This window comes from Helianthus annuus, chromosome 6, assembly GCF_002127325.2.
Source record: "Helianthus annuus cultivar XRQ/B chromosome 6, HanXRQr2.0-SUNRISE, whole genome shotgun sequence".
Taxonomy (NCBI): domain Eukaryota; kingdom Viridiplantae; phylum Streptophyta; class Magnoliopsida; order Asterales; family Asteraceae; genus Helianthus; species Helianthus annuus.
Window position 1 is genome coordinate 81,350,472 of NC_035438.2, and position 17,222 is coordinate 81,367,693.

The window sequence follows — 17,222 nt, forward strand, 5'->3', positions numbered from 1 at the left end:
ATGACGCTTTTAGTGACAACTGTAGATTGAATATGTTCGACTCGGTTTATGGGGATGCTTCATATTTCTGATATATTTTCATCTAAGCCTGACGGATATAACATGGCAGACAGATGCTAAAGAACTGAGTAGAAAATGAATATATAATGTTATAATGGAGTGGCTATTCAAAAATATTAGAAATAGTATCGAACACTATATAACACATAAAAAAGAATTTGCCGCAAATGTTGCCTGCATAGATCCGCCCCTACAGATGAGACCATATAAGACAAAAGAGAATTTACCACCAGTGCTGCCTACATAGATCCGCCCCTTACGGACGAGAGCACATAGTGACATAGGTCTGTCTAGATGACACTATATCAGATAAACTCAAGGTGTTATTTTTATCAAGCATCAACAATCCTTTTTCTTCTAGATTCGCAAATACCCAACACTTGGTCATACAGGTTACGTGTATGGCCTGTCTACTTATAAAACGAGTCAATCGGTTTGGTCTTTTTACACTTAAAAGAGTAAATGTAGCTAAAAAGGGAACAGTTAACTAAAAAGGAAAAAAATAATAAGTAAAAGGACATATTTTGCCTTATTTTAATTAATGTGAACAGAATGGATCTCTTCTCATAAAAGAAAACCAAATAAGTTTTCAGTAAAAACTATTATAATAAAAGATTCATTTATTTAACCTAACTTTGTGCTAATGAACCACAACTTTCATGATGTTTAATAGCAAATGTTTGCTTTGGATTTGTGTATGTTCTGAACAACACTTAATTTCCATAATCAAAAGTATCAAAAGCCGTAAAATAGCAGTAACACAAACATACAATGGTGGTGGATATGAGACCAAGCACAAGTAAGGCGAGTGATGAATGATTTTAACCTTTCTTGGGCATCGCTGCAAGCCTGGTGTACATCTTAGCCATAGACTGAAAACCTCTAACGTCACCAGATCGAAGAAGATTTCCTGCAACCAAATTTCACAACAATTAATGTAAAACAAGAAGATTGCATTTCTGAACTAAGAGGAATGAATATATACATCATGAATTCAAAATTTGAAGAAATGAAAACAGATGACGAATTAAAATTGAATAAATGTTCACGTAAACCGACTCAAGAAAGTACCTGAATCACAATTTAAAGGGCTATCTGGTTCTGGATGGGCCATTAAAGCAATTATAGCTCTACAAACAGACTGGAGCGTCCAAGCTGGACTCCATGCATTCTTCAGGATATCTAGACATATTTCTCCGGTCTACATAACCACAGAAGATAAATCACGATAAACGAAACTCTCGAAATTAACGACAGTCATTGACAAGAAGACACCGGAACTTTTTTTCAATGAAATGAAGTTACGTATACATGAAAATCCCCTCTGAAAAAAGAGTGTAAACCCTAGCAAATAGCAATATGCAGTCGTTGTTTAGATTTGCGTTTTAGCACTGAAGTCAAGTCAAAATGAACGATTTTTTAATGTTGGGATAAACGTATACGTCTAACATCCGACTGCTTCAGATCAGTTTTATACTACCTGTGACAAAACTTATTAATTAAGGGTAAATAAATCACATATTTGTCTCTTCTTTTAACATCCCCTGAGAGACTTTTACTCCTATTTCACACAACCCCTCTCCTAATTCAAATATAAAGTTTTTTTATTTGATAAATATTATTTTCTTAACAAAGTAGAATTTGCAAAAAAAAAAAAAAAACCACACACACACACACAAAAACAGACGATTATTAATTTAATATCTATTAAAGTTTGAAAATAATAACTAAATGTATACACTATTTTCTATGGCCAGTAAAATTAAAGCTGATTATTTAATATCACATAAATCACTTCCAAAACACCTAACACCCTCCTGCGTAAACATCACACAACACACTCATAGTCAAGCTAATGATGTATATCATATTCATATATGTAAGAAGCTGATCCACAAATCATTTAGTTAGAGTTGCATTCTAGTGTACAAGGAAAGATATCTATGGGACAAAAAAGGAAAATTAAAAGCACAAACTAGAAAAGATCTACAGATGCAACAAATCACCAAATAGGAACAAAGATTCAATCCTTCTAAAATGGGAATGTTAAGTAGATAAAGATTCAATCAACTTCTTAATGCTACTACATACGCTAATAATTGTCGACACTATTATAAATGAAAGAACAATTTCATACCTTGAAATGTACATTTGGATGAAATATTTTGGTTAAAAACCTCACTTGAGGAGGCTGCAAAGGGTATTGCTCTGGAACAGAAAATGCAAGCTGAAAGACCCCACCTTCATAAGGCGTTTCTGACGGTCCCTGTACATACAAACTCATCAACCAATATCCATACATAATGTCTATGTGTGTAAATATATGTGCATATATGTATACATCCATTCATGTCAGCCACACCTTGATAAGTGCAGTCCATTTAAATATATTAGAATCATCACAAACAAGCTGAATATCTGGATCAGCAACTTTCTCCCTCTGCACCTCCTTGTATTCCTTAAACAATCTTGCTCTTGATGCCTAAACTCATCAGTGAATAGTTGGCAAACCAAAAAGTCAAAATTGAGCTACAAAACATGAACATACAAACTAAATGCAAAACCTAAAATCACAATCTTGGTTTAAAAAAAAAAGCACGCCTACGTGAAAGTCTCAACAACCTGTGCTTTTGGTAGCATAAGGCGACCTGAGGCATGATTCATTGGCAAAAAATTTCACCCTGAGGCGGGCGCCTCATGTATTTCCCATATTTTGTGCAACAGCCAACAAGTTGTTGTACAGCATGCTTTTCACTTTTCAGGTTGTACATGTATGTAATTCTCCTATTATCATAGTTGTTAATGGCGACTAGCGACAAATAGTGATAAGGTACCTATATACTGCATAGCGAATCACGATAAATAGCGGGCGCTATTTTATAAATAGCGATACACTAGAAAAAAAATTAAAAAAGGATTATAGGTATATTACATCAAAATACCTGGTATAGTGGTGGTGTATACGCTATTTTACATGTATATTTAATAAAAACCTAAAATCCAGCTATTTTATAGCTATATTTAATCACTATATATATTTAAAAAAAAAAAAAAAAACTGAAATCCCACAGTTTATCGCTACATACCCTATAGCAACCTTCGACCTATACGCTACGCTATTTGCTCTAGCGACCATAGCGACCACTATTGACAACTTTGCCTACTATTATGTATAAAGCTTACTTGTATCTAAATATTGGGTAAATGACGCTAGAAACCTATAGAAAATATATAAAAAATTATACAATTATTTGCGCCTCCGGCCTCCGGTACGAAAAGTTGTGCGCTTTTGTTGGCTTCTCGCTTTCTAAACCAAGATCACAATTACTCAAATTTGGTTAGGGTAAACTTACATAAACCTCAACTAAACATAATTATCGCATCAATTACAGATTATAGTCGCTTAAATTATCAAATTGCATATAGAGGTGCAGAAGATCAGCAACTAACCCTAGAATTTTAACAGATAACAACCTTGCTGCTTGAGTTTCAATTGTGTATAACTAATATTATTTTGTGAATATTTGGGGTTAATTAATACAAATTAGGGTGAAATTGAGGCATGAAGTTAGGAAATAACTGACCTGCATTTGATATGATTTGTGATCTTCCTGTAAATTTGCAAAAGTAGAATATTATGGTTATGAATATGTTAAGAGAAAGAAGATCGAAGAGATTAAAGAAGAATAAAACCCTAAAGAGATGTTGGTGGAATTACCTGAGAGAAATTGATGATGGAGTCAAAAGAGATGCGTTCTACGATTTGTATGTGCTGTATGTGCTTGAGGTGTTTTTATATCTTTGTTGAAATGAGTCCCTAGAGTTTTGGCTTATATTAGAGTATAAATATAAATTGCTATTTTCGTCTTTGAGGTTTGGGCATGTTTGTCATTTTCATTTAAAATGACACTTTTGTACCATTTTGCCCCTTACGTTTGACATTTTTTGTCATTTTCATCCAAACCACTAACTGAGTTTGTTTTTCTGTTAACTTTTAATAAAAAAAATATATTTTTTATCACCTCTCTTTCTGTCTTCTCTCTCATCTACCATCTCCACCACACCACCCTCACCAGCCCACCAACACCGTCACCACCACAACCCCTCACCACCAGACCACCACCCATCACCACCCCACCAACACCACACCATCATCACCGATCGAAGCCCAAAATCCAACGCCACCACCGTAATCCCATTTTCACCACCACCTCTGCTTCTGGCCACAAGACACTAAAGTGTATCAACCAAACCTGTATCATGATCTGCAAGGTCCAAATTAGGAACACGGGTCAACTCTGCGAAGGTATCTGAACAGACCTCCCTTCGACAAAACCGAAGAGCAGCAACAGCAGCATCGTACTCACACGACTCACTCCGGGGCCGCCTCGGCATAATTGGGACCTGAACACCAACAAAGTGGACCACTCTCCCATCTTCCTTGCTGAAAACAGGAAACATGTGAAACAAAATCCAAAAATGGTGTCCCGTTTTTCATATAATTCAACAAGGTAAGTTGTATGGTCCTCTCCTCCCTAACCGCCTGTCGAATTTCCATAACCTATCGCCGGTTGGTCTTAATCCCTTGAAATATTCTCCCGTTGTTACGCACAACCTCCTGTCTTGAATAACCGAACCTTTTCAACAGCTCTTTTGAAGCAAACACAATCGGGTGACCCGGAATCCATGGGTCGGTTATGGTGAAGCTATGAGGCAAGTCATCGAGTTGTTCTCGTACCCAAGATGAGTACCTGGTGTTAATAGAGGCAGAGGTTTAGAGAGGGAGAGAGAATGGGGTGGGGGTGGGTGGGGTAGGATTTATAATTATTTTTTTATATTTTTTATTTTTTTTATTAAAAGTTAACAGAAAAAAACAAACTCAGTTAGTGGTTTGGATGAAAATGGCAAAAAATGCCAAACGTGGGGGGCAAAATGGTACAAAAGTGTCATTTTGGACGAAAATGGCAAACATGTCCAAACCTCAGGGACGAAAATGGCAATTTACTCCTTATATTATTAAGGGTAAATTACACTTTTCATTCTTTATAGAGAAAATTTTGGTTTTCATCCCTGAGGTTTGTTCATTTTAACTAGTTTCGTCCAAAAATCTAATTTTTAACAAATCCTTCCCTATGGTTTTAATTTTTTAACCCTTTTCGTCCAAATCACTAACTAGAGTTAATTTTACATTAATTCATCAAAACACTAAAGGGTATTTCTGTCATTTGCATTCTTCCCCAATAAAAGATCAGAATGGGTATTTATGGAACGGTACTTCATTAGCTGCGATTTTTATAGAACCCTAATCGTCATCCCCAAATGTAATTACGATCGACATCCCCAAATACGATCGTAATGGTTCTTGTTGAGTGGAAGGCTCGTGAGGAAGGTGAAGAGATCAACCCATTTGAAGCTTATGGTATGTTTAAACCTTAAATTTTGGTATATAATTACTTTATATGTTAAACCATTCTGATCTTTGATACGTTTGTAAATCGCAGCTAATGAACCTACTCTGTTTACCCTACAAATATTCCACTCAGGAGAGTTTGTGAAATTCCCAGGGAGGAAGTATGTGAATGGTAAAGTCACATTCTTTGACTATGCAGATTCTGATGAGTTCTCCTTGCATGAGTTAAACATAATCTTCAAAAAACCATTAGGCTACTCATCAGATGAGGTAATGTACTATCATTTGAAAATTCCTGATCAAGACTTAGATGTTGGTCTTAGATGTCTTGGTAATGATAAAGATGTTCTAGACATGATACAATATGTGAGGAAGTTTAAAGTGATACAAATATACACGGAACACTGGGTCACAAAGTTGAATGGAAATTTTCAAGTTCCTGGACAGGGTAATAATGTGATAATTCAGGAGATTATTGATGATGGGCCACCTACTATTATAGTGCCATTAATTGAGTGGCATGAACATGGGGATGTAGGAAACATGTCTGATGATGAAGGAAACATGTCTAATGGTGAAGGAAACATGTCTGATAATGAGAATGTTGTACATGGGGATGTAGGAAACATGTCTGATGATGAATTTCTTGCACATTTTATTGATCCATTCGTTCAGAAAAGGGTTGATGGTGAGGGTCCATATGAAACTGAAGATGGGCAAGATGACATGGATAGTATGGTGGATAAGGATAATAGGGTTGATGGTGAGGGTCCATATGAAACTGAAGATGGGCAAGATGACATGGATAGTATGGTGGATAAGGATAATATGGTTGAGGAAGTGGTAGTTGACATGAATGAGTTTAAATCTGCTATAGTCATGGATGTTGATGAAGAAGCTAATGCTGAAGATGACATGGATAGTATTGATAGTGATGCTCAAAAAGTAGACCTAGATGACTTTGTGATGCGTGCTAGTGTGTATATGTTTTAGGTATATCTTTTAAGCCCTTTTTACACTTTTTAGCCAAGTTTTAAATTTATAAAACACGATATTTACTAACACTACACACACATATGGGCAAGTGCACCCATCGTGGACGTAGTATAGTGTTGGTAAGATACCGAGGTCGTCCAAGGACACAAGAGCTTTTAGTACCGGTTTATCCTCAACGTCTAATCAAATCAAAATGTTAGAAAAGATTTTAAAACTAAGAAAATAAAACTAACTAAATGCTGAAAAATAAAAATAAAACAGATAGACAAGATGAATCACTTGGATCCGACTCATGTATAGTGTAACCTTTGATTATTTTCGCACTTTTGCACTTGTTTAAGAGATTATCTTAGTTATTGTAGTAGGCCCCTCTTTTGAAGGTGACGTTACCCTCAACCCAGTAGTTTGAGTCAGCAAGGATACAATCCTAAAGGGTCGGATTATTGAAAGATAATTAATTAAGTTATTAATGCAAATTATGGTAGGCCCCTCTTTTGAAGGTGACGTTACCCTCGACTAAGTAGTCTGAGTCAGCAGGGATACAGTCCTAAATAGCCGGGTTATAGTATTAATATTAGTTTACTTATGAGGGGGTCAAAGAGTTTGGATCCCCGCCATCCAATACCTTTGGGTATTGAAGGAGATCCTACTAAATTTGACCCACGTCCCTTGCAAGACCTCTAAACGTTGAACAAGGGCAAGACTCTTACCAAACTGTTCCCTTAACCCCAGACCAGGTAGCCAACATACCTCCATATAGACCGTGGAGATATGAATGGTGAAAATCTTTTATTTTATATAGACAGTAAAATAATGTCAAGACACCACGGACAAACGATAAGGAAGAATCACCTTCAACATAAGAAACTAGTTATTAAAGTCATTAATACAAAATCAAATAAAAAGTGCAAAAGATTAAAAATAAAAAGTATTACACTAGACACTTGTCTTCACCAAGTGATGTAAGAGACTTAGGCAAACATGGCCTTTGATTGTCAAGAACTCTTACGATCAATCTTGGACCCCAAGACGACTCACACACTCTATGATGGACAATGGATGATGGTGGTGGATGATGGTGTTATGGTGGTGGTGGGTGGTGGGTGAAGTGTGAGAGAGGTGGTGTGCCAAGGGATGAGTTAAAATGGCTCCAAGCACTCCTATTTATAGGCTGAACAGAAGCCTGAGCACGGCCCCGTGGCCGTCTGACACTCTCTTTCTTCATTAATTGTAATTCGCAATTACAATAAATGCGCCTGCAGTACTCTAACCACGCCCCCATGTCCGCTGGGCACGGCCCCGTGGTGGGCAATAGAAGCTTCTATTAGTTTGTCTTTTCTGCTGCTTCTTGGGCACGGCCCCGTGCTCGCTGAGCACGGGGCGTGTTCAGTCTTCTGCTTTCTTTGTTTTGCTTGGGAGGATGCTGTCGAGGGGTCGGGCAATCCACTTTTGTCCCTTTTCTTGTATTTATGTTAGATTTTGTTGTCTTTTTGCTTCTTTTGTTAATTTGAGCTCATTTAATCCTGAAAATACAAAAGGAAGACAAAAGCACACTTTTTCCAACATTAATACTAAAAAGGGTTAGTTTTATGCCATATTTGATATAATTTATATGTTGCATTTTGCGCGTATCAAATACCCCCACACTTGAATCTTTGCTTGTCCTCAAGCAAAACTCTTTATAATGTGGCTTTATTCACTCCCAAATGGAATGGGTAGAAGAGAAGGTTTTTGGGCTTGTCATAGAGTGTCGGGATTTTCCAAGATCGTTTAGGTTTTATTTTTATTTATTTACAATCCTATTCGTCATGATTTATTAAAAACATTTCATAAGATAAATTATTTATTAAGGCATAACATACCTTTTTAAAATTCCATTTATATACAAGTTCACATACCTCACGGGGGAAATCACTCACACTCGGCCGAAGGTGTATTTTTAGTGAATCACTCGAGAGCGGCGTGGAACTTATTTCTACCATAAGCTTGCCAAGCAATCAATCATCCTCCTTTTTAACTTTATACCTTTGTAAATATCAAGAGGACTTTTTAGGTGAAGGGTTAGGCTTGGGCTAAAGGTGGGTGGTTGGGTTAGTGGTTCGTTGAAAAGGGCGAAAAGGCGTAAAAAGCGTTGGTCATCGTAATACATTTTGTTTTTGTGACTTTTTATTTTCAATGAAGTATTTATTCAAACAAGCTTTTGTTTGAGGAGCTTTGTTTGTTTATTTCCAACTTCATCATCATTCGTCAAAATTTCTTTTTTTTTTTTTAATAAGAGTCACACGAAAACCAAGCTTTGTTACTAAAATAAGGAAAAAAATGAAAAAGGGGTTTTGGTGGGTAAAAAGGGTTTTGGGTTAAGAAATGAAAAGGTTTAGGCTCAAAAGGGTTAACTAGGGGGAATTTTTGGGTAGGTAAAAAGAAAAATGAAAATAATGGTGTTGAAAGAAAAAGGGTTAGTCCTAATGCCTCCATCATTTACTTACTTGGGTTTAAGATGGTAAGGACCGGGAATGAATTATCGTGGCAAGTTCTAGAGTCGTAAGAACCAAGCGGCTATTCACACAAGAAACGAAAAATGAGCATTTAGTGTAAAGATGTATATTTGTATCCTCTATAAAGGCTCAAAACTCACTTTTGTGGGAATGGGTTTTTACGTGATCAAGTATATATAATCAAATTTTAACTAAGCTTGTCATGCTGTTTCATAATTTTCTTATGTTGGTTCTTTTTATCACGACGCTATCGGTTGTAAATTTGTAAAAATATAACCTTGTTAGAGTTAGAATTCCCAACTTAAACTTAGACAAGTAAAAAAATGTAAATTTTTGAAAAAAATTGGGGTGATTAGCGGTTCCAATAGAGTTTTGTGTAAGGCTTGTTATTAGGACTTGAAAAATTCAAGGTTTTAGCATCCCCCCCCCACACTTAAATTACACATTGTCCTCAATGTGTCCCAAAATAAGTTTTTAGGTTGATTGAATGTGTAAAATGGTGTTTAAAGCAAAATTTTATGTTACTGGCAGTCTGGACACGGCCCCGTGGTGATCGAACACGACCCCGTGTTCAGGTGCCAGTAACGAAAACTTACAGAAGGTGGACACGGGGGCGTGTTGGCTGGGCACGACCCCGTGTCTGGCAAAAAGCTACAGAAAAATAAACAAACAGCAGGTCTGGGAGGTGGGCACGGGGGCGTGTCGGCTGGACACGACCCCGTGTGGACTGTCTGCAGGGCCGAAAAACAGGTTTCTTTCTCCGGTTTTCCTGTCCTGGCTTTTATTAGTGCTAATGTTTAGCACTATAAGCCTCATTTGTACCTGTTTTATCAATAAACACCATACCAAGCAATACCGAACGTCCTAATTATCAAGTTAATCATCCAAACCGTAAAGTGAAAAGAAAAATAAAGCAGAAAATAAAAAGAAGTTAAGGAAAGTAAATTGTCTAACACTCGGCACGCAGGCTGGAAATTGTTTTGATAGAAAAAGGGGACTTTAACCTGTAGGCTCACCAACCCGCTCCTGCTCCTTCTTCACCCACCTAATCCATGTCCTCATCACTGTCATCACCTCCGTCCCCATGACCCGCCATGTACTCCCAGATGTTCCTGATGTCGTCTTGGATATCGGTGATGCTTCGCTCAATAGTTCCGACCCGGTGGTATGTGTTGTTGGGGAGGTTGTATGTGTTCCTGGTGCACATGAGGTTTTCCTGCAAAAGATCATGTAAACTTTGAAGGTTAGGAAAACCACCTCCCTGGGAGGAGGATTGGCCCGGATCACCATGGGATTGATATTGGTAGTGGGGAGGTGGAGCGTGAAGGACTAGGGCCTCCTGTGGGTTCCATGCATGGCCTTGCATCCTTTGAAAGCTCACTTATCCGTCTTCCGCCTCATAAATTAGGTTCATGGCACGGCAAATGTGTATATCGACTCGTCCCGACCATGGGCTCCTTTCAAAGGACCTAGGAATGCGCGTGAAGTGCTTGAAGAGGCGGTACACCCATCCCCCATAGAAGATAGGGGTCGGTGCACGAGCAAGCCGGTTCAGATGCATGTTTCGAAGCAGGAGATACGGAACATCGAGGGGTCTTTGGTTGTGGATGCAGTGAAGGACTACCAAATCTCTTAACCCAACAACACCGCCACTGTCGTGCCTTTAACTAAGAGAGTAAGTGAGGAGCCTATGAATATAGCGATAAAGCGGGTCCCTCAGCTTAGTACTCTTTGTGCTGCTTGAGTTGTAGTATCCTTCACCAATTTGGGCCCATGCGGCTTGGCGCTCGTTTTCATCCAGATCTCGCAATCCCCCAGTGTTTTCCTCATTTCCCGAATCTTCCTCCGTATACAGTCCCACTATTGCCCCAAATTGTGCCATAGAGATCGAGTATCTCATCCCACCACATCGAAATGCAACCCCCTCATTGTCAAAAGGGTCACACCTTGAAGTGAAGGTGAAAGTACTGTAGAACTCCATAGTGCATTGATGTACCTATCGAATTCGAGTGGTCAGGGCAACCCTTAGTGGTCCTGTAACAAGGTTGTTGAACCGGTCAAGCTGGTTCACCATGGTTAATAGGTCCGTGCACGCTTACCTTGGGTATTCCTCGGGTCTTGTCTGAAGTATCTCATACCTAGCCCTAGCATCGAGCTCATTTGCGTTGATCTTGTGAACTTCGACATCTGAAAGAATACACCAAAAGTTAGCACGAAACAATGAGATTTTCGGACGAAACTGCAAACAATGAGCTGGACACGGCCCCGTGCTCAGCGGACACGGCCCCGTGCTCAGCGGACACGGCCCCGTGTCCTAGCATTTGTTACTCAAAAACTTCATTTATCGACCTGGTCCCGAAAATCTGAAAATTTTTGGTCAAGTAGTAGCGGTTTCCCCCGAAAATGAAACCCCAAGTGCTATTTTTCTCAAAACAAACCGTTTACCTCTTCAATTTTATCTTTTTCGGTTCAAAAACAAGGGTTTGAGGTTTTTGTGAGAAATTGGGCAAATCTATCAACAATACAAGTGTAATTACTTCCCATTATACTAATCTAAACTAATGCTAGCAAATTATTTCAAAAATTTGAGGTTCGATCTGAATGAACTTCAAGAACCCTATATTTTTCCCCAAATTTTTGATGTTTTAACTACATGCAAGTAACTAATCTAACTACTAATGATGATAGAATCATACCTTGATGTTGTTAGATCTAGAGGTAACGTTGAAAATCTGCAGAAAATCGCTTCGAACCAGAGCTTTTTCGGGGAAACGGGGCGTGCGGAATGATGTAACTGTTGTGAAAAGAGGGTTTTATCCCGACAGTCGCGCAGACACGGCCCCGTGTCCAGCGGACACGGCCCCGCCGAGCGAGGTTTTGAAAAAAAAAATTTAGTGGTCGTGTGAGTGCCCGTTTTTTCCCAAAAACATGGTTAGAAGACTTACCGGTTTCGATGTATACTCACTTGTTCATAACATACCAGGTATGACGTGGGTGCCTCTTTTTATTCATCGACCGTTTGAAATGAGATCTCTTCTTCCTCATCCTCAATGGATCCTCGATAGAGCTTTAGCCGTTGACCATTGACTTTGAATGGAATTCCATTTCGAGATTTAATTTCTACTGCACCGTGAGGAAAAATATGGGTGATGGAAAAAGGTCCTGACCACCTAGATTTTAGTTTTCCCGGAAATAATCGAAGTCGTGAATTAAACAATAGAACTTGGTCTCCTACTCGAAATTCATTAGGCTTAATGTATTTGTCGTGTAAATTTTTCATTCTTTCCTTATAAATTTCTGAGTTGGAGTATGCATAATTCCTTAGTTCGTCTAATTCATTTATTTGATCAAATCGATTTTTACCTGCAATTTCTAAATCTAGGTTTACACTTTTTATTGCCTAGTAGGCTTTGTGAGCTATTTCTACTGGCAAATGACAACTTTTTCCATAGACGAGCTTATACGGGGTTGTGCCTATAGTTGTTTTATAAGCAGTCCGAAATGCCCATAAAGTATCATCTAGTTTATCAGCCCATTCCTTTTTATTTAATCCTACGGTTTTTTCAAGTATTCGTTTTAAACCTCTATTAGTCACTTCGGCTTGTCCGTTTGTTTGAGGGTGATATGCTGTTGAGACCCGATGATAGACCCCATATCTTGTTAAAATTTTTTCGAGTTGATGGTTACAAAAATGGGTACCTCTATCACTTATTAATGCTTTGGGTGTTCCGAAACGAGAGAATAATTTTTTCAGAAATCTTACCACTACTCTTCCATCGTTTGTTGGAAGTGCTTCGGCCTCGGCCCATTTAGACAAGTAATCAACTGCCACAAGTATATATTGTTTCCTTTTGACGGTGGGAAAGGTCCCATGAAATCGAGTCCCCACACATCAAAAATTTCACAAACGAGAATGCCATTTTGAGGCATTTCGTTTTTGGAAGAAATATTACCTGATCTTTGGCAAGCATCACATGTCTTTACAAGATTTTGCGTATCTTTGTAAATGGTCGGCCAATAAAATCCTGAATCAAATACCTTTCGTGCGGTACTAGTGGCACCATGATGTCCCCCATATGGACCTTCATGACAATGGCGGAGAATTCTTCGTGCTTCACTGCCATGTACGCACATCCGGATGAGTTGGTCAGCACACATTTTGAAAAGATAGGGGTCTTCCCAAAAGTAATGCTTCACATCGGCAAAGAACTTCTTTCTTTGGTGATGTGGCCATCCTTTGGTGACTATACCGCTAGCTAAGTAGTTAGCGTAGTCGGCATACCATGGTTCTTGTCTACTTTCCACCATTTCCAAGGATTCTGTTGGAAATTTTTCATTGATTTGCTCGTCCCTGGTTGCTTCCAAAGCTGGGTCTTCCAGGCGTGAAAGATGATCTGCCGCAGTGTTTTCTGCTCCTCTTTTGTCTTTGATTTCAATATCAAATTCTTGGAGGAGTAGAATCCACCTGATCAAACGTGGTTTGGCGTCTTGTTTCTTGAAAAGGTATCGGATAGCTGCATGATCTGCATAGACTACAGTTTTAGAAAGAACAAGGTAAGAACGAAATTTATCAAAAGCAAATACCACGGCTAGTAATTCTTTTTCAGTAGTTGTGTAATTCTCTTGTGCATCATTAAGTGTTTTACTAGCATAATAAATTAGGTGAAAATGCTTTTCTTTTCTTTGTCCCAAGACTGCTCCAACGGCAAAGTCACTTGCATCACACATGATTTCGAAAGGTAGTTTCCAATCGGGCGCAATCATGATAGGTGCATTGACTAGCATTTCCTTGAGGGTTAGAAATGCTTGATTGCAATCCTTGTCAAAGACGAAAGGCGCATCTTTTTCAAGTAATTTTGTTAGAGGTCTTGAAATTTTTGAAAAAACCTTCTATAAAATCCGGCATGCCCTAGGAAACTTCTGATTGCTCTAACGGAGGAGGGTGGAGGTAATCGAGAAATAGTGTCTACTTTTGCTCGATCAACTTCCATTCCTTCGCTCGAGATTTTGTGACCAAGTACTATTCCCTCTGTTACTATGAAATGACATTTTTCCCACTTAAGGGCGAGGTTAGTTTCCTCACATCGGGATAGCATTCGTTCTAGGTTATCGAGGCATTGGTCATATGAATCTCCAAAGATAGAAAAGTCGTCCATGAAGACTTCCATTGTCTTTTCTATCATGTCATGGAAAATGGCCACCATGTAACGTTGGAAAGTTGCGGGGGCATTACATAGACCGAATGGCATGCGACGATAAGCAAAAGTTCCATAGGGGCATGTGAAAGTCGTCTTTTCTTGGTCTTCAGGTGCTATTGGAATTTGAAAGTACCCTGAAAAACCATCCAAGAAACAGTAAAATTTATGACCGGATAGTCGTTCTAACATTTGATCAATGAAGGGCAAAGGAAAGTGGTCTTTCCTTGTTGCTTCATTTAATCGTCTGTAATCTATACAAACTCTCCATCCTGTGACGGTTCTCGTTGGTATTAATTCATCCTTTTCATTAGTTATTACCATCATACCTCCTTTCTTTGGGACTACTTGGACGGGACTTACCCATGGACTATCGGAGATAGGATAAATTAGTTCGGCGTTAAGTAGTTTGATGACCTCATTTTTAACCACTTCTTGCACATTTGGATTTACTCTACGTTGTGGTTGTATTACTGTTTTGTAGTCATCATTCATTAAAATTTTGTGCGTGCACATGGAAGGACTTATTCCTTTAATATCTACAAGTTTCCAAGCGATCGCATTTTTGTGTTTTTTAAGAAGATTAATTAATTTTTCTTTTTCTATGCTACTTAAATTAGACGAAATAATTACAGGTAATTTACCACCTTTGTCTAGAAAAGCATATTCCAAACCTTTCGGAAGTTCCTTGAGCTCAATGGGTGGGTCTTTAGGAGACTCCTTATTACGTGGCTCATCTAGATCAAGAATGTTAAAGGTTTGTTCTATGGCGACCTCTTCTTCAACAAAGTGGTCAATTTCTTCACTTGTATCAGGTGGTTCATCTTCATCTTCAATTAGGGGGTCATTATTGCCAAAAGAATATTTCATTGAACGCTCAAGATCTATGCTCCTTTTGAATGCCCCTAACTGAAGAGGTAGATTATTAAACTTCCGGTTTTTCAAAGCTTCATGAGTTTTTACAAAAGGTCGTCCCAACACTAGAGGAGCGTCATTGAGGATGACAAAGTCGGTTGGGATCACCATTTGATTTGTTTGAACCATGACATCCTCCACTACACCAATTGATTTTATTACTCTCCGATTAGATAGAAAATGGATATTTGAAGTGGAGCAAAATCACTAATACTTAATTTTTCGAAAATGTAATTAGGCATTATGTTAACACAAAGATCTTTATCAATAGTGACATTACTAATAAATGAATTTTGAAAAAATAACATGGAACCGTTGTAATGTTAATTTCAAAGTGATCTTCTTTTATTAGCGAAGTTTGATCATTAGTTAACTTAACACTTACCATTTCTTCAATTTTAGTGTTAGTGTTTAACTCTTTTAAAAACTTAGCATGAGTTGGTACTAAACAATGATTTTCGAAAGAAGGTGACAAGAGATTAATTTCTTCAAAATTAGACTCTTCTTGAATTTTAGCGTTATCGGCCTCACCTTTTTCGTTGTTTAACTCATGTGTTGGTTTTTCACTTGTTTGTTCTTCCATTTTTAATTCCTCAATTATCGTTTCTTCTTTTCTCACGCGGGACTCCTTTTCCCTTGCGCGAGATTCTTTTATGCATCTTTCGATAAATTTAAGGTTATTATCCTATCGGCTATGTCGATGATAGAGTAAGGATCGGGATCCTCAAAGCTTGAATCCGGTTGTTCGATCCTTGGTTCCTCATAGTACCCGTATGAAGTAGATGGTTCACACCATTGTCCTTTATTGTAAGCATATTGTAGGATCGTTTGCTGACCCGATGAGTCGATCAGAAGAGCACTTAGACTAGTTCAGAGGCGGAATTCATTGAATTAGTCTTCGTAAAGCTTGATTTCACACTTTAACGTCTCCTTTATTGATTCTATAACAGTTTACAAGCACATGGAGACAATTCGGACAGAGCTTCGCTTTTTCACACACACATCCGTGGAGACTATCTATCTTCTGGAACCACCCATATGACACCTATATATAGGAGTCAGGAACCACTCATATGGACATGTCCATATGAGCGAACCTACCAGTTGACATATGGGCGGTCCACTTAAATGCCACAAAAGCGGTCCGACACATTTACCCTATAAGCGGTCCTAATACTCTAAACACATATACAATACGATCAACCCTGTCCTAAGACTCGAACTAAGATGTAGTCGACAGACAACTGCACCAACAGACTCCCCCTTGAATGTTGACGGAATCTTCAGTGAGAGTCTTTGATCATTTCCAGCTCTTCACTCTTGTTCGGTCTTCTTCAGGAACTCTGCCTGGAATCAAATTTTCTTCAAGAATTTCTTCTTGGAATCACATGCCTGGATCATTCTCTGGCTCTAACTTTCATCAGACTCCCCCTATCATCATGCTGGGATCTCTGTCTGGAAATCGTTATCACCATTGAAATCAACTCCTGGCTTTCTCTGTTTAAGCTCTTCTCTGGTTCTGATAAGTCTCCTGGCTATCCATAGCAACAGGATCAGAATCCTGCAAAACTCAACCATACTATTACAAACTAATACAATTTGCAATTCAACTTAATGAATCAGCAAATCATATAAGAAAAATTATGAAGATCAAACTGTAGGTTACCATTCAACTTATTCATCAAGTTAATGAACCAAATTTGCATTTCAAATCTTCACAATTTAACACTCTCTCCCAAACCACAAGTTCAACATGTTTTACACTTAAAATGACAAAAATCAGTTCTTCACACTCTGTTGTCGAAAATCTTTTTGTAGTTTTCAAATATCAAACAAAAATACAATATTTTTGGATTTTTGAATTTTGAACAATACAGAAATGAACACTATTTTTGAGAGATTGTGCAAGAGGATCATATCGGTTTTTTTTAGACATATCACCAACACCGTTGATCTTGATTAATCAGCAAATGTTAAAAACAAATTTACTTCTGATTGTCAGTATTGTTGTCCACTTAAACCTCTACACAAATTTTCAATTGATTCAAGATACGTATTTAATGTATTAGCACTTAAACTTATTTGAGTGTCCCACCTCTTGAATATACTCCCGTATCCAGATCCCAATATTCTGATCTACAGGTAAGTATA

The 17,222-nt window shown here is 38.1% G+C and overlaps 1 protein-coding gene and 1 pseudogene across 2 annotated transcripts; both read right to left on the reverse strand.

Annotated features, from left to right (window-relative positions):
- Positions 1–650: 650 nt before the first annotated feature.
- Positions 651–3,876, reverse strand: LOC110865668 (protein PEROXIN-4). Of its 2 annotated transcripts, XM_022114993.2 has the most exons (6): positions 3,779–3,876; positions 3,645–3,671; positions 2,423–2,542; positions 2,198–2,326; positions 1,132–1,261; positions 651–970 (listed from the first exon to the last, which is right to left on the reverse strand). In XM_022114993.2, exons 2-6 carry the CDS (start codon positions 3,648–3,650, stop codon positions 882–884), a joined length of 474 nt encoding a protein of 157 aa, XP_021970685.1. In that variant the 5' UTR covers positions 3,651–3,671; positions 3,779–3,876; the 3' UTR covers positions 651–881. The 2 variants fall into 2 exon arrangements, with proteins under 2 accessions (XP_021970685.1, XP_035830628.1); XM_035974735.1 differs by lacking the exons at positions 3,645–3,671; positions 3,779–3,876 and adding an exon at positions 2,683–2,832.
- A 417-nt stretch (positions 3,877–4,293) lies between these two features.
- Positions 4,294–4,822, reverse strand: LOC110944884 (annotated as a pseudogene).
- Between the last annotated feature and the right edge of the window lie 12,400 nt (positions 4,823–17,222).

Coding starts and splice junctions, on each gene's coding strand:
- LOC110865668 (XM_035974735.1), bottom strand. CDS start 2,724: ATGAATCATGCCTCAGGTCGCCTTATGCTACCAAAAGCACAG. Junction 2,327..2,422: donor AATGGACTGCACTTATCAAG/GTGTGGCTGACA, acceptor TTGTATGTACAG/GGACCGTCAGAAACGCCTTA. Junction 971..1,131: donor CCCTTTAAATTGTGATTCAG/GTACTTTCTTGA, acceptor ATTTGGTTGCAG/GAAATCTTCTTCGATCTGGT.